Genomic DNA, 16,563 nt, shown 5'->3' with positions numbered 1-16,563 from the left:
TGCTTCGTCACAAAGATGTGGATTAGCATGTGGCGAGGTTACTAGTCAGATTTTGTTTTGGTCTGAGTCAGCAGCATCTCATCATCCTTCTCATTTGGAGCCATTCTGCATGGCTACACCCAGGCAGGCTCCCTGTGGGGGCTCAGCGAGGAAGGCAGTTGGACAGACGGAGCCTTCCCCTCATCGGATGGCAGGATGCCGGCAGCGTAAGCCACCGCTTGGATCCTCTTAGCTTGTGCCACTTATTGTCACCTGTCCCCTGCAGCCACTGGTCTTAATGGAGGTTCAGATATCGTTTTTTTGTTGTTGTTGGTTATTGAGGCTGTTTCATCATTGGTAGCTACACAGAACATGAAGAAACGAGTGATTCAGCAGGTCGCACACAGCAGGACTGTTGGTTGAGGCAAATATTCAGTTGGACTTGGGCAGACAGTTCCCAAAGTCTTGGATTAATGATTTTCTAACACCCACTTCCTGCACAAAGACATTTTTGTGAGATTGTCCACAAAAGAGAAAAAATAATAAGCCAGGCACTTTTCAGCGGCAAAACTTACATGAAGTCGCCCTCAAATATGTGGAAGCAGCTGCTTTCATGAGTTGAAGCAGCTGATACTGATTCTTGCGTTCAGTCTGCATCACGTGGGAAAAGCATGTACAAATCGACATGCAGCATGTTGGTATGATGTCACATGCCCCCTCTCAGAAATACTTTCAGGTTTTATTATCCTTTGTCATAATGTCCTACCCAATAATGCCGTACACATCACATTAAGCCATTAATCTGTACAGTGGCTCCTTGTCATTGTTCAAGCTGCCATTACAGCAGAAGTGCACTCAAGGGTTTTCAGAGCCACTGAAAGCAGAACGGGACGGACCATTCACATGTCACTTCATCACCACGCAGAAATCAAAAGGGTAGAAAAAAATCCTGCCCTGAGCGGAACGTAAAAATATCATTGTAAGAATAATATATTCTCCTGGTAATAGTACAGATTACCGCCAGCTGACGGACCTCTTTCTTCTGTGACAACTACAGGGCGGAAGTTACAAGCTCAGCTGCATCGTCGACACTTAAAAGTGTGAGAGCAGGTTTGAGCGGTCGGCACACACAGGAAACACAGATGTGACCGTGGTGACATAGAAAAGAAGGGTTTGCTGCGGCGGGTGTCTCATGTCTGCTTTATTTTTTTTTACACACTTCTAAAACACTTAAAACCAAAGTTCCAAGGAAATCAGCAGCAGACATGTCCGATGTCTGATGAATACCTTAGCAGGTACTACAGTGACTCAGAGAACTACGAACACACACTACACAGTGACACACAGTGTGTTTTCATTGGCATTTTTGTTCCCTCTTCAGGTAACTACTGACCCACTGCATTACATGAGCATCACAGAAATGTGACACCGGGTGTCTGCATGCCCAGCACAATCGTTCATCAACGGCTTGTGTGTGTGGGTTAGAAGGTGCAGAGCCACTGTTGAGAATGATACAAAGTCCTCGGGAGAGAGGAGGCTGCTAAGTGGAGTGAGGGCTTGCGGAAAATTTTAGTTAGTAGTGGTATTTTGTAGGTTTTTTCTGTGGGCAGTGATACCGGTGTAAATGGTGTTTGGACTAGCAGGAAGAATCACTGCTACAAGATGCTTATATGAGAGACGAGATGTCAATTTCTCCAAATGTGATAGCAATTTGTGATCACTGACATCCTAATATACACAGATGAAAGCAGTGTACGTTTGAAAACATTCACAAGTGGCCTCTCGCTGCCGCCACAAGAACCATTTATTAGGGCTGAATGGCAGAGATTAAACATTTGCTCCCAATAATGAAATGGGGCTGAGTGTGTGTACTGTTTCAGCCATTTCATGAGCACTTGGCCTCATCGAATTTTTCAATAGTGACAGGCCTGTGTCTCTTCCCCTGGAAGTACACAAGGTAGAGCAGCAGAGTATTACTGGGCAGTATCTTCCTTTGCCTCAGAGCTGTTTGCACAGATGACGTAGGAGCAACAGAGAAGCGTTCAGGCTCAGCATAATAGATACAGTCATAAAGTTGAGGGTCAGTTCCTCTCAATACCCCCCACCCCCGCCCCTGCCCCTACACATGCCACATGCGACACACACAGCCGTCACAGAGAGACAGCTGCTCTTCCTGTCACTGTGTGACAGTGTGCCACATCCACAACACTTTCATACACTACTCAAACAATCCCACATTTAGGCCTTAAACACACACACACACACACACACACACACACACACACACACACACACACACACACACACACACACACACAGACACACACACACACACACAGAGCTTGCCTCAAAGGTGTATTTTCAGATACACAGGAAGTGGCAGTGCTCTGCCAGCACATAACTTTGATGTCATGGCAAATACATATCAAACAATAGAGTGAAGTGCTTTTTTTCTGTTCCAGTGGCAGAACAGCACGTAGGTTAGGAGAGAAACAATAGTTGTTCAGAGTATTTCAGACACAGACTCAGGTTGTACTATTTATTACCAGAGGAAGTCAGGTTTTAATGCGGACAATACTACAGAAAGAGCTTTTCTTGGCATACTTCCTCTTTACATGTACTGAAGCAGAAGGTTCTCTGAGCTGCTGCCAATAAGAAATCGTGAAAAGCAATGCTCACATGGGAAGTGTTCAGATTGGTTCTCAGGGACATATTGACACTCTTTGGCATTTTTGCTGTACTTTGTCTTCTTCTTGTTTGTCTCAAAACCACCCAGAAAGAACTGAAAGTGGACCAGACTCTGCTGGAGCCACACGTTAGATGACCTCGGCCATATTGATTTACTGGAAGACAAGAGACGCACGGATATAAATCATAACAAAGCAGCTCGCCGACTCTTGGGTTCGTAGACGTCCTCAGTGGTTCAAGAGTGGACAGGGGTGCAAGCTACCAATGAATAATTAATAATCTGGTAACACTCGTCCCCTTTCGCCTCAATAATAATTTATCAGGCAGCCTTATCCTCACTTTTTGAAGGTCGTATTTAATGAAGGTTTGCTCTTCGTGAAATTAAAACGGGACAATTGACCCTCGCAAAAAGCTTCAGCAGAGCTGCACTCTTGGCAGATTGATCTGCTGCATTAATTTAACATTTCCTGTTTTTTTTCTTGGAGGCAATCTCGTTTCAAGGGGAGTGATTCTCACAGAAATGCAATGTGCATCTGAATGACTGAGAAGACAGACGTAAGACAGGACAGGTCAAAGGTCATGTAAAGCAACACAAGTAAACCACTGGGTGCATAGCAGAGGTGTGATAAATCACCAACGTTATGAACGCTCAGGTCTGTCTGTTGATCGCATGCATTTCAGAGATTCTTCAAAAATCTTTTCTTCACCAGCTCGACAGCCATCCTCGTTTTCTGTGAGCACATTCAGCTCCGGTGTCAGGCTTATGTATTTTTGAGGACCGATAATTCAAAATGACATTTGCAAAGAGTTTGAATGAAAAAGAGACATCAAACATAACCGAGAAAGAAAAAAAAAAAAAAAGAGAGAGATGCAGCGACTTAGCAGCCTCTTGACTTGGCCCAGTTTGCTGTCTGCAGTGAGGCAAAGCAGGGAGGAGGGGGGTATTAGACTGAATTCATTAGACTGAACTGCTTTTCTGAATCTGTTCCAGACACACTATTACGCTTTTGCTTTCCTCAAAGCATCATGACTAGTCACGTCCAGCATCACACATTCCGCAGGAAAGCAGCAATCCGAAATATAACGGCCACGTTGGATCAATAACGAGAGTGAGACGGAGCCTGGTTTTATATTTCACAAAATCAATCACTGTTAGGAGTTAATTTAGACCTTGTGGTTTAGAATTGGCAGGACAGCTTTTAACTAAAAGGACGGGCAGTGACACTGCAGCTGTTTCTGAGAACACGTCCGAACTCCAGGGGATTTTCACCGTGCATGTTGCTATGTGTAATGTGTCTTTTCCAGTTGCCAACAAGGTAATTGAAAGATGCATATTTGCAAGTATTAGGCAAATATCTGTTAGAATGATGGGGCAGCGTTCAAATGGCCACAGTAAGAGTCGACTGATCACGTCTAATTGCTGCTAAGCCGATTTTCTCAGCCTCACCTGCAGGGGAAAACAGATCAGATCTCACTTCCTCTTGTCATTAAACACTTCAAATGACTGCAGCACCCGCGTTAAGTGTAATGAATGTTGAGCTGGGAAAGCTGCTCATTCATGCTGCAGCGTGGCAGTCGTAGGCTTGTCGGTGTGGAAGTGTTGAGGAGAACCGATGACGACACCCATCCTCTCAGGGTTCAGAAGTCACTCATCCCTTCCTGTTTCACAGGACACAGACTCGCATGAGCTGGTGCAACAGATGTCAAGCAACTCTGACTTCCCCAAAACGGTGTGTTTTTAAATTCAGAGTACATCTTTCCTCTGCCTTGACTTTGAACAAATTGCAGTTGTGTAAAACAATAGAACAATGTAGCACAGTTGTCATTATTAATGGTTGTAGCAGCAGCAGCTGTGATGTGGGATTCAACATTGTGTGTCAGGGCGCTGCTGAGTTCTCAGGCACTGAGACCAGCTCTGGTAAAATGAGTAGATATGCTGAGGGCAGCGGCCTCCCAGCGGTCTGAATAAATGCTCCGAATCTTTCAAAACCATCAGCTGCATGTGTGGGCCATCGCTCCCCAGAGCTGAACCTGTGAAAGAGGAGAGAAGCAGCTGTTTGGTTCATTATTTAATGTCCAAACTAGTGTTGCATTGTTGAATTACCAAGAATACTCTTTAAAATAGTCTGACCATATGTGGATAGAGATGACCACATGGTCAAAAGACAAAGTTGAAAAGAGCTTTTGGCTGGAACAGGGGTTGTTATTATTCATTGGTGTCACCAGTAGCATCATGCACCCGAGAACATTCAGAGACTAGAGCAGCTTCCACCAGACTGCTTCATTTCATAACGTAGTAAAAGCTTCAACACAACTACAAATCAACACACAGTTTGCTGCTAATGTTCAGTACATGACGGCGGTTTTTCATTTTGTTCCACGGTGTTGTCAGTGTCACGTAAAATGTTGGCACCTGCATTGTGAGCTGGTGATGAATGGTCCCACTCTACTTTCTGTTTCCACTATGTTGAAATCATGTACATAAATGTCAGGAAACACGATGGCCACACATTAACGTCGTTAACGTCTCTGTTGCTTTAGTAAGCTAAAAGAATCAATGTGGAATATAAATGAATTCAGTTCAGTGAGGAGGGAAAATCATGGTGCTGGTGCATTTTCATACATGTGAAATGTAGGTTCAGAGATTATAGCCCAGGAAACCAAAAAACATTCCCATTCCTCAGTAGGTTTCCCCTCAAGGCCAGTTAATAGAAATGTTGGAGTTAATGTGGTGGAGTTGTGGCTCAGAGAGCTTCAGGGGTCAACCTCTGCTCCCACTGCTGCACCGACTGACTGTGTATGAGCAGACTGCGGCCGTCTGCAGTGTTTTGGTCTGTGAGCAGGAGAAAGGAAACGGTTGTTTCGTCTTAGCTTTAATTCTCTGTCTAGGTTCAAAACAAACAGTGACAATATGTATATTTTATTATGCACCATCTTTTGAAAGTGCAAAAACATTCAGAATGTTCTTATTCAGCATGAATAAGAACATGGTTTGTGAAGCGATGACAGAGAACCCAGCATTATCCTGGGACCCAATAAGCTAAACATCATCAGACCAATAGCACAAAACGTTCAGCTATGCAGAAAGCTTCTGAGAGAGATTTTCCAGTTTTTATTGCCACTCAGCCAGATTAATATAAAGTTATAAGATCACCCAGCAAGCATTAACCTGGGGCACATTAAAAAAAAAAGAAAAGATTGTTCATAATTGATGTTATTTTCTGGAGTAACACATCTTAGTTTGAAGACACAGCTGTTAAAAAGACAAAGCTTCCCTGAATGTGTGTTGTGAGGACATATTTAAGATGTCAGACGAAAATTAGGGAAACAATTGCGGTGCGATTTGATGTCGACAAAACAGTTCCTCTTTACTTTCAACTTCTACAGAAGGGATATTTCTCACTTCTCTGTAAGAGAAACCAGTTTGGACTTAAAAGGATCCTGGGGTTGACATATTTGCATCTGTCATTTATTTTCGTAATTTAACGTTCAATTTAAACACCGTCTGGATTAAGATTGTGTGGAAATAAAGGTAAAAAAAATGTTTTTTCTTATATAATGTCTGTTTCCTACAGACACTTGACTCTTCAAAGGGAATGTGATTAATATCATTGTAGGAGATGCTGAAACAGAATCCAGATTCTGCAGAGAGTTCTGATCCAGGTTCTGTTAAGTGCAGTTTCAGCAGGTGATGGAGAACTGAGAATGAATAATTGGACGGCCATCAGCATTCTGTGTTTTAATATTGTTGGATCCTGCCGAGAACAAACATCATCAGTTGCTGGCTCATTTACTTTCTGGTTGGAATAAACAGGATTATTAATAATCCCTGGTGCACTGGGTAAGATATTTAGATGCTGGCACCTCACGGTTCTGGAAACAAGGCTAATTCCCGGTTTGGATGTCTGGAGATGCTCAGAAATATTTGTGTGTGATTTGCTTGAGGTACATCTGTGTAGCAGTAATTTGTAGTTGGAACAATATGAAGACAATCTGTGATGTTGGAACAAGATCCCTCTGCCAATAATCTACACCTCCACTTTGAGAAAGCAGAGAAAAAGCATTACTCATGCTTCTCTTGCGGCATTGTGATACATGCAGATGATGCACTGACTGAATGTAGATATCCACCAACAAGCAAAGATTGTTTCACTTGGTTAATGACATTTGAGAATTTATGAAGGTTTGCAAAGTGAAACGTGAGCTGGGTTTTAATGTAAGATGCTCTGGCACCCTACAGACGGCACACAGAGGCTGTACTATGTGAGCCCACGCTTGAGTGTCACATGGGGGGGAGACACAAGAAGCCAGAAATCTAGTCCAAAGAAGAGAGAAGGATGGACTAACCGGAGATTTGAAAACACCTGTTGTGAATGCAATTAATCCTTAATTAAGAGAGACTTGACACTAACAGCCTCACTGAGGTCATTTACTGTCTGGTGTCTCTGTGACGGTTGATTGCTCAGTCAAGATCAGCAAAGGTAGAAGTAAAAGGACGTTCTGTAGCGTTCACTCCAAAGCAATGCAACCCCCAATGACAACTACAACAACACAATAAAGCCCATGTAAACAACAAGATGATTGTTTGCATGTAGATTTTACCACTGAAGTTAGTGGGTTCTTGCATTTGTGTATATGCTTCATCGCAGAATCACAATTTTCACTGAACCTGAGAAAGGCGAAACGTAGGTGAAGGAAGACCTCAAAATGTTGTCTCTTCAAAAACATTTGTTGTTGTTGTTGATGTAAATAGTTAAAAGGAACTGGCTCGAGGGTGTTACAGTAAATGAGGTCAGGAGAGCCTTTATAATGCTGCTGCAAAGCTACTGTGTCCAAAATGGGAATTTTCGCACCTTCTGTGGAGTTGTGCTGCAGCGCAAACGCTGGCTCAGAAACAAAACAGAGAAATGATCAAATATGATAGATGATAGATGGTCTATATTTAGCACAAACATTCATGCATTTTTTAGTGCTCAAAAAAAAAAAAAACTAGATTGGCCATTTTTTCTGCAGCCGACACCATCATTATTAATGCCTCACTGATGAGAACACAGTCACTCCGACGCTGCTGAAAGTGATCAATTGCCAAATCAAACATTGTAAATAAGACTCCACAGGGACATGGTGCACAAGCTACATAACAGTAGCCGGGTGAATCTGCAGTGAGCAACACTTCCTACAAAAGAGAATCTACAAACGTCAAGAGTGTCACAGAATGGCCTCTGATTGTGAATGTGAACGTCTTGTGAATATTCATATCTCCACGCACCGTTGACACTTCTAATAATGACACTTCCACATTTTGCTTTAAACTTTGCATGTCCTCTTACTGTCTGTGCATGTGTATGTGTTGTGTGTGTGTGTGTGTGTGTGTGTGTGTCGCAGCTCTGCAGTACTGCACCTGCTCAAGTGCAAGTACGTGAGAGGGGACGTAAGTGAAAACAGGCAGACAGGAAGAAGCTTCGCGTTATTGAAAGCAACAAAAGGTTTCTGTGGATTGACGTCAGTCTGATCAAAGTCAGTGCGTCTGCGATACATGATGACAGACAATAGTTGAACTGTCACCCTGAAACAAAATCCACTTGGTCGGTAAGTTCAAACTGAAACTCAGTGTTGGTTGTTTTGATTATTGTAAAATATTTTTTAGTTCAGATGCAGGAATGAATTAGCATCAATATGCGTTTGTTTGTGTGTGAACATATGTGAGAGTGCGAGACGGTGTACACTTACTTCTTTCGTAAGCTGCCACACTTACAGTAAGCCAGGAAGAACACCCCCCCACAAACACACACACACTTTGACTGTCTATTGTGAGTATGGTGTGTGTGTGTGTGTGTGTGTGTGTGTGTGTGTGTGTGTGTGTGTGTGTGTGTGTGTGTGTGTGTGTGTGTGTGTGTGTGTGTGTCTGTGTGTGTGTGAGAGAGAGAGGGAGAGAGAGACCTGGAACTAGGGGGAACATTTAGTCAGCTATGGAACTATATAGAAAGAAAAACTGTAAAGAAAGGAGAAGGAGAGAAACAGAGTTAAAAGGCCGAATCCAACAACAAAATGTGTCACCAGCTGGCTGCTTTATTGTTGAGAGTGTGATAGTTATTAAAACTGTTCTCCCTCACAAAACATGTGCTCACAGGGTGTCAAGTACAGCTGCTGATTGAGATAAGAGAAACTTTGGTGAAAGATGGAAAAGATTAACCTGAAAAAGTTCTTTCTTGCCTTGCAGGCACTGAAGAGTGCAGACAAATGGATGCATGTTAGAGGGAAGGAAGACGGAGCCTCTCCTACTCACAGGACGGGCACTCGGGCGTCAGTGATGATCCTCTCACTGCACAGGAAGGAGCACCTTGCAACTGCATCAACAACAAATCACACATCTGTACGAACCTCTGCAAGGAGAAGCTGCAAACTGTCCTCACCATCTTTTTTTGCACACAATAACTTGTCAGGTTGTGATAATATAGTGTGGCACCGAGGGTTGAGGAAGTTCAACCAGTTTAAGTGGTGTGAATGAGGAAAAGATTTCTTGTTTTCACAGAGCTGGGTGTTTCATCTTCATGCACCGTTCTCCCATATCACACCAGCACCACTGAGACTAGGACAGCTGTTTAACTGGAGAGCAGAAAGATCCGGACCAGATTGGCCAGGAAAATCATTGGATTGGAGTCAGTTCCTCAGGCACCATGCAGTCCGATGACCTCTTCGTTCGCAAATTTCGTCGCCAGAACTTGCGGCCACCAATTGCCTCGGTCAACTTTGATCCCAAACGTGATGCTGGCGTGGTGGAGTGGCCGCCCAGAAGGGACGGTGATGTAACTGATGGAGACAGCCTTACTCCAAGCCGTGTGGGCCTCAACCTACGGGTGATGGGCCGAGGCACATCATGCAGAGAAGTAACAGCGACGTAACTTTAGGAGACTTGGACTCCACCGGGAAGGCAGGAGGTAAAGCAGCTCGGGTGGTTGGTGAGAAGGTGGGTGTGGGAGTTCAGGGAGACTCAGGTGTGCTGCTACACCGGGAATATGGCAGTCTGTCATCGCTGGAGAGGCAGAGTCAAGTGCAGGAAGCAAGTGCAGACAGCCAGGGACCCCTAAGTCCAAATGCTCTCCGCTTCAAAGACCCTTTCTTGCTGTTGGGACTGCAAGGCAATCCGCCGGAGCCCGATGGATTTTTTCGCGGTTTATCTGCTTCCACAGGTGACTCCCCAAAACCTGCCAAACCACCAAAACCCGAAGGTCTAAGTAAGAAGGCCAAACCCGTGCCACCTCAAATCCCTCAACCTGGCCCGTATGATAGTATTGGCGGTGGAGCCTGGGTGAGGAACTTTGCCCATTACGATGTTCAGAGCATCCTGTTTGACCTCACAGAGGCGGCTACAAACAGAGACAGCATTGGACGGAAAAAGAATATCACCTCCGGGGCGTCTGCTGCCTCCCAGCTCCGCCCGCTCTCCCAGGCCACCCCATCCTCACCTGCACAAGGTGGTGTGGGCAATGGGGGGAGCGTAGATGACCCTGAGCAATCGCTGCTTCTGGACGAAGGTGATGGCAATGACAATGAGCTCCTGCTCAGCTGCCCCCACTTCCGCAATGAGACAGGGGGAGAGGAGCAGGTGGGTCTGGGTCGATCTCTGGGCAGACGGGGACTGTGGTTGAGCCTGCGGACTCCCAACGATGCAGTGTCTGTTCTTGAGGAACCCAGAGAGAGTCACGTTCAACAGCAGGGCAAGAGCAACTACTTCATAGAGCATGCAGATCTCGGAGCCCATTACTATCGCAAATATTTCTACATGAAAGGTACGTGCCGCACGACAGCATGATGACATGTTTGCTGACTGTGTTGAATGCCAAGTCAGGACATCTCAGTCAGTCTTCATGTAGGCAGCAAGGTCATATTGTCCACTGAAATTCTTACAACAACAGCTGCGACCGTATTTTCAGCGATTTATTTAATTGAGATTATTTTCTATGACAGAACATCAGAACTTCTTCGGTATGGATGATCGCCTTGGTCCAGTGGCCATCAGTTTCCGACGAGAGGAGAAAGAAGGAACTAGCGGAGCTCAGTACAATTACAGAATCATCTTTCGCACCACAGAGGTAAACGGGCACTTTGCTCTCCCCAAAGCCTTCCTGGAGTTGTTCAGGGTGGTGTTAAAGCAATGGGACTCCTCTGTTTGAATCCTCAGATGAAGACACTGCGAGGTTCCATTTTAGAGGAGTCAGTGCCGTCTGCCGCTCGTCACACGACCCCCAGAGGTTTGTCTCCCAAGAGGCTGCTGGAGTTCATCATGCCTGAGTTGAACCTGCACTGCCTTCGCTTGGCCTCAAACTCACCCAAGGTTCGGGACACGCTGCTGAAGCTGGATGAACAGGGGGTAAGGAGGCCTTCTGATGATACTACCTCATGCACAGTACAAATAGTACCAGAGTACCTGGTCAGAGGCTAAGCAAGAGTTTCCTCTTGACATAATCATTTGAAAGTATGCAGTTTGTCCAATATGATAAGACAGTAACGTGAGAAGGGCCACTAATAGTGAAACACTATTCTGATTGTCCAAGAACTTAAGTAATTGATTATTCGTCTGTCATAGGTTTCTATACACCATATTTAGTGTGATACCCGCATACAGAAAATAGGTTCTAGCTCACTGTCTCTGTGCCCACATTTGACAATCTTCCTGAGGAAGAAAATGTATTCTATGAATGGGAAGATAGGAGGTCTTTGCCACTAATAAAAACAATTTTTCAGCTGAATTTCCAGCGAAAGGTTGGAGTGATGTACTGCAGGGCCGGCAGAGCTCGGAGGAAGACATGTACAACAATGAAAGTTCCGGGCCAGCATTTGAAGAGTTTCTTGATCTTCTCGGGGAGGCGGTGCGACTGAAGGGATGGGAGAAATACAGAGCGCAGCTTGACAACAAAAGTAGGCGAAAGACATCCACCACACTATTGGCTTTATCTCACCTTGTCGCAAAACCATTATCGAAAGGGCATCAGTGCACCACTGAAAGCGTCAGATAACTGCTATCTAAGACCATGTAATCTGAGTAATGTCTGCACAATAGCATAGTCACTGTTTGTTATCTCCGAGCTGCTTTTCCTTCAGTGAGAACTAATGGGACGACTTTCACCCTGCCTATCACAGTTTAGTCCTTAAGTCATACACTGATTTTGTTCAATCTGTCCATCTCTTTGTGTGTGTGTGTGTGTGTGTGTGTGTGTGTGTGTGTCTGGGTCTGTCTCCTTCAGCCGACTCAACGGGGACACATTCCCTCTACACGCGCTACCAGGACTATGAGATTATGTTTCATGTCTCCACCATGCTGCCCTACACAGCCAACAACACACAACAGGTACATATATGGCCCTATGTGTTACACATACCTAACAGAGACATCATGTGATTTCATTTTCTTGCACTTTGCAGAAGCACATGGTCACAGTTTCACAATTTTCCTTAATAGTTTCATCAGTGCTCCATTAAAGTAGGAGTAGTCTTCACTGCTCATCCCTGTTCAGGCTTTAATGCCTTTCAGAAATCCTCTGTACGCTGCAACACTCATGACATAAAAATCTTGCCCCCGAGTGTTCACTCCCACCATGAAGGTATTGTCGTCACACTCCAGGTGCTGGAGTGTGCAATCTTTCATGTACACCTTAGAATTTGCAAGTTGGACCAGCGGTACCAATAAAGGTTAAATTATTTAGTTTTTTTTTTTACATGCATAACATGATTGTAACAGAGCTCATCTGATTCACCAATGCAACTGGTGGGATTTGATATATTGATTTGAGAACAATATTTTAACACTATAATCATACTAATTCATTATTCTGCCACAGACATAGTAATTCTTAGAACCCACCGAAATTTTGTACTTCATATATTGATTTATATTGTTTGACATTTACAGTATTAGATAGAGTCTTTCTGTTAGTTTAACATTTATTTATGAATCTATTTACTTATTTTCAATAATTCAACAGTTGCTGAGGAAACGGCACATTGGCAACGACATTGTGACGATCGTGTTCCAGGAGCCAGGCGCTCTGCCCTTCACTCCAAAGTCCATCCGCTCCCACTTCCAACACGTCTTCATCATTGTTCAGGTTCATGAGCCCTGCACAGAAAACACCTACTACAGGTCTGACTTCATCCTGTTTGTTACTCTCTATGCAAAACACATATATTTTCATACTGATTACCTATAATTTATGAAATCAAACTAAATACCTTTCTAAAATTCTCTTGAGACATGAATTCATGTGTTGGGTCACTGAATGTTAGTACCGTATCACTCATCATGTAAGTAATGTAAAACGGTCCCCCCATCCGTGTTCATTCAATTAACAGAGATATTTGTCAGATGAGATAAAAGTTTATAATCCCACAACACAGAAACAAGACATAGATGGATTGTTTTACCTTCTCTCGTACTCTGTCTTCCCTCCTCTCTCCCTCTCAGGGTGGCTGTGACACGCTCTAAAGACATGCCACTGTTTGGCCCACTGTTCCCGAAGGGTGCCCGATTCCCGCGCACACCTGCCTTCAGAGACTTCCTTCTGGCAAAGGCAGTTAATGCTGAAAATGCTGCAGAAAAGTCTGAGAAGTTCCGTTCCATGGCCACCCGCACGCGTCAGGAATACCTGAAGGACCTGGCCGAGAACTATGTGACCACAACACCCATTGACTCCTCCACCAAGTTCCCCCTGCTCTCTCTGGGAGGGAAACGCAAAGACAAGTTGAAGGGCGCCAAAGGGGCTGAGCTGCACAGTGCCGGGGCGCTGGTGTGGGCTGTGCTGGTCAACAGGGCAGATGAAGGGGAGGCAGGGGAGCACAAGCTGCCCTGTCTGCTCGGGGTGTCAGCGGAGTCGGTGGTGCTCATTGAACGGTGCACACGCAGGGTGGTGTTTAACTGCTCTTGCCGGGATGTCATCGGCTGGAAGGCGGTAACCGAAGCTAAAGAGGGGGGGCCCTCCCTGGACATCTTCTATGAGCGGGGAGAGTCTGTGTCGATCAGTGTGATGGAGAGCCAGGCAGAGGACATACGAGAGGTGGTGCAGAGGCTTGAGGTGCGTCATTTTGACATTTCCCCTTTCATCCACCACTGAATTCACTCTAAGTTGAAGTCTTCTTCACATCTGCAGTTGGTCACCCGAGGATGTGAGGCTCTAGAGGTCACCCCGCTACGGGATGGAGTAGGGCAGCCCGGCTTCCTGATGAACGAGGAAGGCTTTGTGACAGACCTGCAGCGGTTCTGTTACGCTGAGAGTGGAGGTTTGCAGCTGTGGGCTCGGGTGGTGCGGCTGTGTGGACACTCCCTGGTTCACCTTAGCCCAGAGGAGAGGACCAGGCTGCTTCGCACTGCACACAAGATCCACATCACTGTCATCCCCCCTGACGAGAACGGCAAACCTCGCCGGTGAGAGAAGCTGCAGATAGGAGTGAGGGAGACAAAGAGAGAGAGAGAGAGAGAGAGAGAGAGTACCGACGAGGGCATGTTAGAGTCAGTGGGCTGGAGGTGGAGAACAAACAGTGAGACTGTGGAGGAAACTTACGAGGGTAAAGCCTGCCAGTTAAAGTGAAGAGTAGTCTCAGACGGGGTCGGGGTGAGGGAGAGGCTGTCAGCAAACAAGGGGGTGTGGGGGTTGAGAAGTGGAACTCAAAGTAAGTGTCCCCATAGTCAGTGTTGAACCCATCGATCCCTCCAATTATCTGCACGGGTTTGGTGTGGACAGCACTGATAAATAACGGATAAAAAACAATTTCACTGAACACATCTGCAACTCTTAATCACTGTGGATAAAACCTCAACTCAACCTACACCCCCCACCTGCCCCTACCAGTCTCCTTACAGTTGATCTATCTTTATCAGTTGTGGAATTATGATGAATTTGTCACAAAGATGCTGCATCTTGAGAGGTTGTTGGGACTCAACAGAATATAATAGAAGCTTTGCTTCCTTGTCCTTGACCAAATTTGTTAACATGTTTGGAAAGGGAGACAGAAAATAGGAACTTAAAGGATTATTTACTGAATGGAGAAAAAAAAAATGAAACGCTCACACCAATGGAAAAGGTACATCCATCTCTATAAAGGGAGTCACCAGTTGTATTTATCCAGTTATACAACAGTTCTACGTAGCTAGTTTTATGTAGCTTGTTGTACATAGATAGTTGTACGTAGCTAGCTGTAGGTTGGTGACAGGGAAGGTGTCATAAGACCAGCTTCAGCCTACACCTTTTCAGGTAACATTATGTGGTGTTTTTAATGAAAGAAGCCTGCTATGGTTATTGCGTAACCGAAATAAGCTTGAATTAATTTCAATTGAAAACTCATGAGAAGCTGTGAGGAAAGGACTTTGTCCTCAGTCACTATGTTGTTACTTCACAGGAGTTTCTCTGAGCTGTATCAGAAAGCCATCAAGGATGCAGAGTGCAAGCCAGGCGAGGATCAGTCTGGAGAGGCCTGGGTGCTGGACGAGAGGGAAGAAGAGGAAGAGGAGGAGGAAGACGTGCTGAAGGCGGATGGTGTGCATGAGGCAGACAAAGTGGTGGTGCAGGTGGTGGGAGAAGAGGCTGGAGAGCACTTGTCTGATAAAGGGCAAAGTGACAGAGGTCACAGTGCGCTCCTCGCGCCGCCCAGCTTACCTCTGTTTAGGGCCACGTCCCTGCAGGAGCAACCGGCCAATCAGAACCAGGAGGGCAGCGGCTCGCAGCTCACACGCAGCTTCTCCTTAGAGAGACAGTCGTCCTACAGCGATACATGCAATGAGTGAGTGTTTGGTTTTACCTTGGTATGTTAGAGAAAAGATCAGGATACAAACAAACACACTGTACAGTTACGAACCAGCAAAATACTCACAGCTCGTCTTACGTAATCGAACATGACCATGGTCAGTGGGTCACTCTTTTTTTTAATTGTTCCTCTTGTCCTGGAAGTAAATTAATAAGTAAAAAAATTAAATTGAATTTGCCAGACGTGATATTTTGATGGATGATAATGTCAGAACAGGAGAGAAAACGTCAGTCAGGCTAAATCCGAGACAATCCCGGAGATTACTTGTCCATGTGCTCCATATCTGCTCTGCTCTGACCTCTGGATTAGAAAAAAAATGTCACAAATTATCAACAGCAGATTTGCCTTGTGTTTTACCCCCAAACCTCTTCATGAAGGCCCGACAGACATGTGTACGAGAATGTGGGGACAAAGTTGGAACACCACCTCTATGAGACCATGGGGGAGCTGAGAGATGCCACACCGGATCTGATCCTTGCTGTCAAACCTAAGGTTCCCCTGGAGGACGAACAGGTGACAAACTGAGATACACAAGAACATCTGAATGGTTTCCACTCCACACTCCATCATCTCCCTGACTGTGTTGCCTCCTCTTTATTTCCCATCTCTGTCTCCATTTCTACATCTTTAGTTCATGGCGGCTGAGTTTGGTGATGACAATGCCTCTGCGAGTGACTCCTCTCTCTCATCTTCCCGGCTGTCATGTATAGACCGCACAGAAAGAAACTCACGAGCCCTGAGTCTCCATAACTCCATCACCAAGAGTGAGTATGACTGTGAGAGATTAATACAGTATCTATCTATCTATCTATCTATCTATCTATCTATCTGTCTGTCTGTCTGTCTGTCTGTCTGTCTGTCTGTCTGTCTGTCTGTCTATCTATCTATCCATCCATCTATCATCTATCTATCCATCCATCCATCCATCCATCCATCCATCCATCCATCCATCCATCCATCCATCCATCCATCTATCTGTCCATCCGTCCAGCCGTCTATCTATAACATTCATTGAAACTGACATCTTGAATATTTACAGAAGTTAAAATGAGATACAAACAGCAGGCCGATATGTTCTGACCCTGATCGTGTACAAATTCT

General features: G+C 45.1%; 1 protein-coding gene across 1 annotated transcript; it reads left to right on the top strand.

Moving 5' to 3' along the window:
* Window positions 1-9,344: 9,344 nt before the first annotated feature.
* On the top strand, window positions 9,345-15,975 carry LOC144740359 (signal-induced proliferation-associated 1-like protein 2; the record flags this gene model as incomplete). Its single annotated transcript, XM_078623225.1, is given in 12 exon segments — window positions 9,345-9,537; window positions 9,858-10,457; window positions 10,636-10,760; window positions 10,850-11,038; window positions 11,413-11,452; window positions 11,455-11,586; window positions 11,913-12,016; window positions 12,651-12,808; window positions 13,130-13,736; window positions 13,812-14,086; window positions 15,058-15,438; window positions 15,840-15,975. Coding segments are annotated over 12 exon segments (2,940 nt in total), but the record flags the coding sequence as incomplete, so codon positions are not given.
* Window positions 15,976-16,563: the final 588 nt, after the last annotated feature.

This window comes from Lampetra planeri, unplaced genomic scaffold (assembly GCF_965212315.1).
Source record: "Lampetra planeri unplaced genomic scaffold, kcLamPlan1.2.h2 scaffold_2085, whole genome shotgun sequence".
Lineage (NCBI taxonomy): Eukaryota > Metazoa > Chordata > Hyperoartia > Petromyzontiformes > Petromyzontidae > Lampetra > Lampetra planeri.
Note: the sequence above shows the minus strand (reverse complement) of the source record. Positions and strands in the feature narration are given on the sequence as shown.